Genomic DNA, 11532 nt, shown 5'->3' on the forward strand with positions numbered 1-11532 from the left:
CACGACTTTATTTTTCATTTTGAGATTTATTTGTCTCTCACAGCTGAAAGACAGGAAACAGACAGAAAGAATGAAACTCATGCAGCAAAAGTCTAAAGGTCGGTGATTAAGTCTCAGCCACCACAGCAGGATCCACACACCAGGCGGCCACTCCGCCTGTTAGAAATCCAAACAAACCGTTTGTTCATGCCTTTGTGAAGCTGTGCATAAACACACAAAAGAACATGGTCTGTATTTATTTATTTAAAAATCTCCCAGATTTTCAGGTTTCTATTTAAATTAAATTTTATCTGTAGGTACTAACTATACATGTATTTATATTGCTCTTATTTATATATATATATATATATATATATATATATATATATATATATATATATATATATATATATATATATATATATATATATATACATTACATGCATAACACTGCTTCCTATTTATCATGTGAGTGGATGGCTTCATTTGCTGCCAAGGGTGGGACGGGTTGCTGGTTTAATTCCTCATTTGTCCGTATCCCACCCATTAAACCGTAATTAGTAGCTTTTAGTAGATGCCTACTTTGGAAATTATGCCACCTGTTGTTTAAAAGGAAAAATAAATCAGCAGTCCTGCAAATGCAAAAATAAAAGTGCAAAATTCTAAGTGTTGCCATATCATCAACATGTACCGCATGGCTGCAGGGTCAGAAGCAGGTGATCAAAAGGGAGAGAGAGAGAGAGATTGCTGATTGACTACAGGACCAATCCATTGGTATGTTTGCTTATTTACATTAGGCTCTCTCAAAAACCCCATTTGAATTTTGTTTTTAATACTCGCACACACCTGCACAAAGCAGGTTTTGCTTGGTGGCTTTTCAAAACTAACATGAAGGAAGGATTTTTTTATTACTTGCTCTTTTCCTTGAGGTTCATTTTTGTGAAATTATAAAATTTTACTGGCAGTGTTTTTATAGGTTTTATTGCAAATGGCCTTTAGTCACTACACCCTGCTGTAGCCCTGCCCCACCCACCCCTGTCTCTCTCTCTCTGTATGTAATATATGCTTCTGAGTGCCTAAGTACGTCTGAGTGACTTTTCTTGCACTACTGGTCTGGCATAGCTAAAAGTTATGATTCTGGTTTTTTCCCTGTCATAAGTTGGAGCGCATCATGTCAGCTTCAACAAGGACTCTGTACAGCACCTCCCAACAGTCGACTTTGGTGTTTAGCTGAGCAGCGAACAAAAAAACAAAAAAAAATCCTCCACTTTCCAGCAATGATGAAGGGTCGATCAGTTAAACTTTGGTCTTTGGTGCTGGTGATATCGGCCACTATTATTTTTTTTATTCTGTTCTTGGAAAACTCAGCAAGAGAAAAAAGGTAAGTGCTTTTGAAGTTTCTATAACAGGAGATTAAAACTGCCTTATGCTTAATTAGCTCACAGTTTTGATAATATCTCTTTCAATTTCATCAAGTTTAAATTACAGCTGGATGGCCATGTCAAGAACGTACAAAGTGAGCGGAGAAGACAAGCTGCTGCTCACTGGTGATTTATTGCAAAAGAAGGGAGAGTTGACTGCAACGAATACAACAGCGCTGACATCTAATCCAGTTACCACCGCTTCTTCCGAAGCTCCTATTCCTATGATTTTGAAAACCTTTTTCAAGAAGCTTCCTCAGTGGAGCTTTGAGGATATTTACAACTTGGATGCTCCGCCTAGACCTATGGTAAGCATTTTAAGGTAAAAATCATAAATAAGTGTTCATTTGTGGTTGCCAGGAGAACAGCTTGGGCTTGTTTTTGCTTGTTTGCCTTTGGTGTGGATTTATTACCAAGTCTGACATCTTCCTTGTATGCTGAGCTGTCATCTTCTGAATCCTGCAGTCTTGTGTCATAAATCTTTTAGACATGTTTTCGCTTTGCTAGCAATTTTTTTAAAATGAAAATGAAGAATCCTTGCGTTTTGTAACAAACAGATTCAAATTCAAAAATGATTTTTTTTAGAATCTTTTCATTGATTCAAGCAAATTGTAATTTTTGGGGGGGTTTGACTTATTTTAGTGCATTTAACGCTTTCCCCTTTTGAATTTATTAGGATATACCAAAAATTTTGTAAATCTAAAACTTATTTTAGAAAATCTCAGGTTAATGACAGATTATTTACCATGGATCTGATCAGTGTAAGATTATTTTATTTTGCAGCAGAGAGGATCAAATACAGCCGTAAAAAGGTTGGGAAACTTCACCATCACTTGAATAGACGATTTGTAGGAACTGGATTTATTGCGGTCGCATGTCTTCTGTGGAAAACTGAAGGCAAAGTAATTTTTCAACATATCATTGGGTCAATACATTTATGAAAAAATAATACTTTGTGTCCAAATATCACATGTACTATTTAACCCAAATATATTCATATCCCTGGCAGACTTAGATTTCAAGGAAGTTTTAGTAAATTTATAAATTTACTTCTGACTGTAAATGAGACAGGAGTCTCTCAAAATGTAATAAAGTACTATAAAAGGAATATCAATTTGAGGAATTCTTTTTAATGGATTCAGATTTTCATTTAAAAAATGCTAAATTGAAAACTATTTATACTCACAATTAATCAATGAAAAAAATACTTTATTGCGATTACAGCAATTAAAGCCTTTAAAAAATATATTTTATTTTATTTTTTTCATACTTAAAGTAAAATAAAGTTATTTCACCTACTAATTTTAAATATTTCTTTGAATCAAATGATGCTGTTTTTAATAACAACACGGTATTTTCTCATGCTGTTGATTTAACCCTGTTGTACAGTTTGGTATTGTTAGTTCTGTTTTTGTGTAAATCTACATGCTTTGACTTGCCTGTCACTTTGCTATTGTTACACCTTAATTTGAATTTACGGCCAGGAAACTTTCCAGCGGAAAGGTTCCTCTTTTGAATTTTTGTCTCTCCCTTTTTCAAATTCCAGCCCTTAAAACATTTGGTGACCATCACTTAAAACATCTACTGCCTGTCTACGCTTCACTTTGACAAACAAAACATGTCATTGAAATGTTGTGAAATCTTGTGCCACATCATCATCATTCACACATCATCACAAATGTGTGAATTTCCAGTTTTAGTTGTGCTTTATCTCAACGTTTTTTCTGCTCAGACGTGTCCGCAGTCTCTGCGTAACTCCAAGGACGAGGACTTCCAGAAAGCTTTCCTTCCCAACATACGCATGTTTCTGCACAAACACAACTTCAACATCAGAGAGTGGAACCGACTCTCACATTTTAATAATCCGTTTGGTTTTATGCAAATGAAGCATGATGGTACGTGTTTTCTCACACATAGCAACCGAAAGATACTTATAACCTTTCTTCTAGGATATTAGTGCATCTCAAAAATGTGAATGTTGCGTAAAAGTTCAATATGTGGTTATTTTGTAGAGATTCATTAAATAATGAGTATAATATTTCAAGTTTTTATGTTTTGCAATTTTAATGATAAAGGCTTTCAGATATAGAAAACTCAAAATTTGGTGTCTCCGAAAAGACTAATCAAAAATGGATGTTTTTAGTATTTCGCCCACATCATCTTTCAATTAGATTACTACATCTTTACAATGTGGAAACCAATATTTGTGTAAAAGAAAACTGAAAATAAGTGTAAATATTAAGAATCTCAAGGTCTTAAGTCACAATCTATTAAAATATTTTAATATTTGCAAAAAAAAAGTATGCTTGTAACTGTTCCAAGTTGTAACTGAAATTCGTAAAAATGTTTTGTTTGCAGATGTAATGCCTGTAGTGAACCTGATCTCAAAGCCCAAAGAGCCGCTGCTCCTCCCGAAGCCGGGGGGGGACGGCTGCGTCCACTGCGCCGTGGTGGGAACGGGCGGCATCCTGAACGGCTCGAAGATGGGCGCCGAGATTGATGCTCACGACTACGTGTTTCGGTAGGAAACCAAACCTGTTGGTTGATTCAGCTGAGCAGCTCAGTGACTAACAAACTGCAGGCTGGTTAAACTGGGTCGACACGGCAGTGTATGTTTTCACAGTCTGTCGCACATTCAAAGATTTAATGAATAATAATATGTGACCTATTTTTTAACAGGTCAGGTATTAAATAGTAATTTAGCAAAGTATTTATTTTTCACTGTTAGTTTTAAGAAGGAAGCTGTTCTGCACTCAGCTTGCTGCGTGAACTCAAAGACCTTTTATCTGCAAAATGAAAACACTGTTTCAGTTCTAGGATGGGATACAGAATTAATTTTAGTTTTACAAAGATTATTTAAATCCATTATCAACTATATAAAATAGAACTCCATGGATGTGACAGAGTATTTTTTTATCAAACATAGGCAAAGAAAACATGGAATGTTTAGCAAATATATGCAAAAGTATTTTGAAATTTTCAAGATGTTGTGATTTACTTACAACCACAAACCTCACCATGGCTCACATGTGATACATCAAAAAAACAGATTATTGTACAGCTGAAGGAAAATGATAGATGTGACGTGAATTTCGATTTCACATCCTTTACTCTGACATTTCAAAACAAAGTTCAGGGTAAGACATTTCCTCATGATTATTAAATAAAGTCCACCTGTGTGTAACTTAATATCAGAATTGTCGATGTGTGAAGCAGTGACAGCCAAAATATGAGAAATAATTGATTTAATGAAATAAAGAAACAACTTGCAAATGAGACATGAAGGTAAAAATGAAAAGGAAAACAAAAAATGACCGCAACAAGTCAAGGAAAAGATGGGAACAGGGACCAGGAACAAAAGAGCAACAAAAGAATCGAGAAGGGAATTAATAAAGTTTAGTAACTTTTATCTGTTTACTGGATCAGAAACAGTTGGCTGGTTAGGAACCGGGTGCAGCTGAGAGAGGGGACCAGTGAGGCAGGCTGAGGGAGAGAGAAATGCCGGCAAATCCAGACGTAAACACAATGGCTGAAAATTATAATTATGAAATTATAATTTGATTTGTTGGTCACTGAAGTGCATCACATCACATAATCAATTCATCAATAAATCTGATTAATTGTTTCAGCTCTATTCAAAATGAAATTCAGGTGGAAATTATTGATTTAATGATTTCATTTAAGGGTATCAGAGAAAATGGTATTGAAAGTAAATTCATATGACATGTTTTTAGAGTTTTATTTGTAAAGAAAAAGTGGTAAACCTTGTATCATTTTGCAGCCATTTCACAATGATGAGCTATAATGTTCTGATCTATAACAAACAGTTTCAATTAAAATCATCTAAAGCCACAAAATGCTTAAATATTTAAGAGGCTATGAATACTTTAACAAAGCACTTGGTAAAATCTTTGACAACAGTTGAAAACTTACATAAAAAGATTTAACATTTGTTGAAGCAGACAGAATTACTGAATCTATTACAGTTATATAACAATTGCATAGCAGCATGTAACACAAAGTCACTTTTGCAATGAAGCAGCATGAACTCTTACATCTGGATTGTGGAATAAATCTGAAACCGAAGCATGTAACCAGCAGCCGCCTCCTCAGCTGCTCTGGTAGTTATCCTTCAGCAAGGTGGCACATTTATATCAAGTAATATTTGCACACATTTTATTTTCTCAAAATCAGAGGGAGTGTCTTTGGCTCAGTGTGAGTACATCATAAAAGCTTCGTTGCTTCGTTTATGAGCAAACCACAAACATAAATTAATAAAACGGTGATTGTAAATTTATCAGTTTTATAGTTCTCATAATGTTTCCGAAGTTTTTGGCTCACTGCAGAGAATGAAAAAGTGAAATAAGAGTTTTGTCCTTCTGGTTAAACAGAACAAACCTAAACACTGAAGTTTAGCTGTTGCAACTATAAACCAATGTGTCTTTTTATTTTTCTTTCTTGCATTACAACAAAAAAACCACTGCAGTAGCAGACTTTTTTGTTTAAATTTATCTAAGAAAGAAAAATTTCCATTACATACTTTAGTCTTGTTTTTTGTATTGTGTTAGTTTACAAAATAAAACAGGAACAAATCTCACATTTTTCAAGTGCAACTTACCAAAATAAACCAATCCATCAGCTTTTTTCAGTAACACCTGGGAATTTGTCAGACTTTGACAACCTGACTGTATCCCAGTGGACAGCTCTAAATTTAATTTCTTAGCCAGATTTAATTTCAAATTATAATTTATGTGACAGGATGAACGCCGCGGTGGTTGACGGTTATGAGGAAGACGTCGGAAACAGAACATCAGTTTATGTTCACACTGCTCACTCCATTACAGCATCCCCTATTTTTTACCGCAAGTTTGGATACAAGGCTGCTCCGCATGATGAGGTATTAAACCAACAATTTATGTAATATTGTGTTTATATTGTATTAAAAAAAATTAAAATGACTTTGTCTTGTTTTTTCTTCTGACAGGGTATAAAATACGTCCTGATTCCTGAGGGCTTGAGGGACTTCCAGTGGCTCAACGCCGTCATCAAAGGAGAAAGAGTCTCTGAAGGGCAGTATCGTAACTGGAAGTAAGCATCATATTTTACACACTATTATTATTATTATTATTATTATTAGGGAAATTTTCTGCACATTTGCATAGGAATGAAAAACTTGGGTATCCGATACGGAAATGCGACCGAACATCCAGGTGGCATTCATCCGACCTGGACGTCACTGATACTCGACCAACGTCACTATTCTGCGTCCTGATACGCTCAAGCGGGAAGAAAAACAACCACCATGGCGAACTATAATGAGGATTAAGTTGTTAAAGTGCTGCTCCGGTCGGATAACAACTTCAAATGTGTAAGCTGTGCTCCACCGTTAGCATCCACGTTTACTTCCGCAAACACTGGGCACTTCTTCGTCTTTATGGTGGTTAGCAAAACACTGAGCACGCCGACGTTATTGCGCCCTCTACTGCGCATGCGGGACACTTTCAGGTCGTTTGCCCGTTCACACTGCAGAACACATACAGTACAGGTCGCATATGTTTTGGACGACAAAAAAAATCCCATTTGACGAAAAATAGGAATTGGGTCATTTCAGGCTGCAGTGTGAATTCCTGCTTCAAGAACCGTGGTTGGATCAGGGGTCATAGGTCAATTGACCCAATCATGGATGGATCATATTTTTAATGGAAAATACACAATTAAATTATAACGTTCATGATATATTATCATTTTGACATTTTTATCCTCTATAATTCAGGGATTCAGGGACTTTACCATAAATTACCACAAAAAGTATTATTTGATTGTAAACACAGCGGATGCGCTCAAGTTGACTGCAAAAAGAGCCGGTTGTTACTAGTTGCCGTGGTTACTCACATTTATCTTGCTGTTTTAACATTATCCTGCATGTTGCCGGCTCCTACAACTGTTTATCACAGCATGATAAAATAAGTTGTGCTACAAAATTGACATTAGTGAATGGGAGATGTTTTAATGACCCAAACGAGTCATAAGCAGCTGAGTGGATAAATGACAAAATGCCCAAAACCTCAGTGGCCGCCAGATATCACTTACTTGGAATATTAAAGCAATTTTATTCACTGTACAATCATCAGCTCGATCCATGGTGAGAAAGAGTTTTTTCTAAAACTTTAAATTTTCGTAGAAAAAAACCAAATTCATTTTTATTGTACAAATGACAAATGAAATATGAGCATTTCTTTCTATTTTGGTCACATTTAGTGGAAAAATTCACATGTAGCTGTAGCCACTAAGGCAGTTGGTAAACTAAGCCATCAGAAATTCAAAGTGCGACAGGTTTGAACGGGAGGCAGTGTGAGATACAGAGATGCTGTACTACAAATAAAACCTCTGCCGCAGAGCTGCGTCCTCGTGTGAAGGAAGGTGATCTGCACCGGCTGCGAATCATGAATTACTTCATCGGCCCAACTGTAAATGGTTTAAATAGTTATAAGAATGTATTCTTGCTTGCCTTCTGCAGGCGGCATCCACAGTCCATTGGGTGCTGACGTAGCGTGACGTTGACTGATAATCATTTTATATGACACGTAGGATGAAATATGTGTTTCCCCCATTGACAAACACGCCCATAAAACAGAGCACAAGCTCCAGTTTCTGGCAGGAGTGAATAGATGGGCGGAGGTAGTGTGTCTGAATGACATGTTGCGTTCAGTCTGTGGAAAAAAGAAATGTACTGTTGTGAATGTTTTTTGTGCACTCCTCAGGGTATTTGGCAGGAATGTGATGCCATACATGGGGATTAAAGGCAGCAAAAAGGAGTTCTTCATAATCCTGTCACTTTAGAAACCATTTCAACCCAGACAAGTTTGAAAAGAAGATATTTATCTTTGTTTTATATTGTTTTTTATTGTTTTGCTCTTCAGCGCCAGGACCTACTATTCAGGCCAGTACAATGAGACCCGGTTTTATGTCCTGCACCAGGACTTTCTGCGATATGTACGAAACAGGTCAGTGTTACCAAACAAACATCCAGTAAATTAACTTCTCTTTTCAACAGTAAACATGAGTTGTAGCTTTTTCTCACCTGAAGGTTCAGTAAGATGAACTAGAACTGTTTTGTTGGACATGGAGTCCATATTCAACATAACAAACGACATATAGAGATTTTTTTCAGTGTTGGCTGCGTTAAATCAAAATGTATCCAACTTGATGTCATCGTTCCTAGCATGTAGCTTATAGTGCTGTGATACGTTTAAATTAATTACAAATATAAATACTCTATGTCTGTTTGCTTCTGGAATGTGTGCCTTGTGGGAGATGCATTCAGGAAGACATTTAAGCGTGTCAAATTGGGAGCTGATACCAGATGGTCTGCAGCAAGAGTGATAACTGACGTGGCAGAATAAACAATGGATGACTAAGGGTCGAAGTTTATGAACCAGAGTACTGTACATGAGGCCACGGATACACGGGACACCTCATTGTTCTGTGGGTTCATCAGTTCCTGCGTTGTTTCTAGGAAGGAAGGAAGTAAACAAGAACTCTGAACTTTGCACTCTGCATTACGGCAGCCCGTAGGTGTAACACACCTGTGACTCAAGAGTACAGAAGAACGCTATGCTATGCTATGCTGTGCTATGCTGTGCTATGCTATGCTGTGCTATGCTATGCTATGTGATTAACTCAAGATAATTAAATAGGCTATGTAACTAGGGCCGTCCTAAGGAAATAAAAAAAAGGGTGCAGGAGGAGCTGCTTCAGAGCGGGTAGGAGGTTGTAACTGAAGCACGCTCCTGTCCATTCTCCTTGCAAGTAAATCTAAAATTCACTTGTCTCTCTCTTCTTTTTCAGTTTGAGAATGCTTATTTAGATGAACCTGACATGTTGTTTCTCAACCCTTTTTCTTTGCCGACAGGTTTTTAAAATCAGGCAATCTGAATAGAGGTTACTGGGCCATCGTCCGACCAACTAATGGGGCATTTGCTATTTTTACGGCTCTGCATGTTTGTGACACAGTAGGTTTATTTTTATCATAATATATATTGTACCTGTATTTGGAAAAAAACGTGCAGTCTTCTGCACCTATATTGTACACACAATATAGGTGTGTACTTCTGAGAAACTGTTGCTCTCACCTGTTCACTTTGACCTTGTCAGGGTGAACCTAACAAGGTTCACCCTGACAAGGAAAAGTACCCGAAAACCAACGTAACATTTTGCAAAACACCAAATTTGCACCCTTTTTATCATCACAATAAATTATTTTGATAAGGTTAATTTGCAGTATTAATACATTAAGTAGTTTATTTTTTATTTGTTTTCTCCCTGTTCTGTCATCCCCAGGTGAGTGCGTATGGATTCATGACTGATGACTACAGTAAATACTCCAACTACTACTTTCAAAAGTACCTGAAAACCAACGTAATTTTCTTCGCCAACCATGACTACATTATGGAGAAGAATTTGTGGAAGAGCTTCCATGAAAAAAAAATAATGAAGCTGTTTCAAAAAACTAAACCACAGGAAAAGACAGAAAAGCCGCCACCGCCCTGACACACTGAAAACGAGTCAAACCATTTACCATCCTGATCAGCAATATTAAAAACAGTTAATTCTGCTGCAGAATGAGCACTTTAAGAACGTTTTAGTTACTTATCCTGCTGCACTTAAGGAGTCATAGTCTTATATTTAAGATAAATCTGAGTACAGACAGAGAAGATTTGCAATAAAGGAACACACACTGTGCAATTAAATGAAAAATGTTTTTGTATGCATCAGGTTAAAACTTTCAGGGAATCAAATGTTCTCAATTTTATAGCCATTTATTGAATTTATTATTTTTTTTAAGCTTTGATGTCCTTTATTGCTTCGATAACACTGGTCAAGAGCCAAAAAATTGTCTGGGGTTTTTTCAACGGTTTTAGGGTAATTTTGATGCGCTGAATTCAAAACTCACATTGGTTTTGCTCAATCAGGTCAACTTTCTGAACTAAAGGTGCAACACGAGCATCAGTGTTTATTATTCAATTTACAGAAATCCAAGTTTGCAACATTTAATTAATACACTCTGTTAGAAAGTGATTTTTTTCTCCTAAAACCTTTCGGGATGAGAAATATTCATGGAAATGAACTGGTAATGTCTCAAAAATTGTATCAATTTAATCAGAAGATTGGATTTCTCTGAATCAAATTAGAATAAAAACCTGACCTGATTGAGAAAAATGGATGTAATTTTTTGATTTTTTTCATACTTCGATATTTAAATAAATACGGTCTGTTTACAACTTTTGATAATAGTGGCTTTTAATTATAATCTAAGTTGTTTAAAGTTAAATATGAAGAAGTCAAGAAGTGGTTGTGCACAATGGCAATTTACCAACTTGATGTAAATCAGATTTACACCAAGTTGCAACAGAATTTGATCAATACCAGATCAATACTTCAGTTTCAGATTCCCTCTTAAAATTTTGTTTTATTTTTGTGTTGGAGTTTCTTGGCTCAGCAAAAAGATTTTGTTTTGCTCTGAAATAGTCATATTTTGCACTTAGTTTATTAAGGACAAAATGTACACACATTTGTTTTGTTTTTTATTGATTCTGTTTATTATTCTTAATAAAAAATGATTCATAAACTTGTCGAAAATCTTGAAAGGATTGGAAAAACACAAATTTCCTAAAGGTCAGAAGTTTGATGATATATCAAATTTAAATAATAAAAAGTATCGGCATTGGTACTGGCCCATCATTTACTGGTTATGTAATCAATACCAAAATGTATCACACACAAAATTAAAGGGTTGACTTTCAAAGACTTCAGTGATAAATAAGGTTCAATCAGAATGAAAACATTTGCACTTGTTTTTATTGTTTTTTTAAACAGCCTTCTGTTTCGAAGAATACATCTGATTCAAATTTTGCTCAGAATGGTTATTTTGAGTAGTCGAATGTCATTTTTAATGTGTAATGTGATTTGACTCATTAATAATTTATCTTTGAACATATTTTACTTTGGTTCCAGTTAATTGCATGTGAACAAATGAATAGGATAATTCATTCTCCTGCATCATGAACTTTGCCCCTTTATTTAAACTGTTTTGCCAAGTGATTGATCTATACTTGTATAATTGGCCACAAAG

General features: G+C 35.7%; 1 protein-coding gene across 1 annotated transcript; it reads left to right on the top strand.

Annotated features, from left to right (window-relative positions):
- Positions 1-1044: 1044 nt before the first annotated feature.
- Positions 1045-11205, top strand: LOC116727723 (alpha-N-acetylgalactosaminide alpha-2,6-sialyltransferase 1-like). Its single transcript, XM_032575332.1, has 9 exons — positions 1045-1360; positions 1456-1708; positions 3133-3295; positions 3759-3921; positions 6159-6297; positions 6385-6488; positions 8321-8404; positions 9313-9412; positions 9741-11205. The coding sequence occupies exons 1-9, from the start codon at positions 1257-1259 to the stop codon at positions 9948-9950; spliced, it is 1320 nt and encodes a 439-aa protein (XP_032431223.1). The 5' UTR covers positions 1045-1256; the 3' UTR covers positions 9951-11205.
- The last annotated feature ends 327 nt before the right edge of the window (positions 11206-11532 follow it).

Source organism: Xiphophorus hellerii, chromosome 10 (assembly GCF_003331165.1).
Source record: "Xiphophorus hellerii strain 12219 chromosome 10, Xiphophorus_hellerii-4.1, whole genome shotgun sequence".
In the NCBI taxonomy this organism is placed as follows: Eukaryota; Metazoa; Chordata; class Actinopteri; order Cyprinodontiformes; family Poeciliidae; genus Xiphophorus; species Xiphophorus hellerii.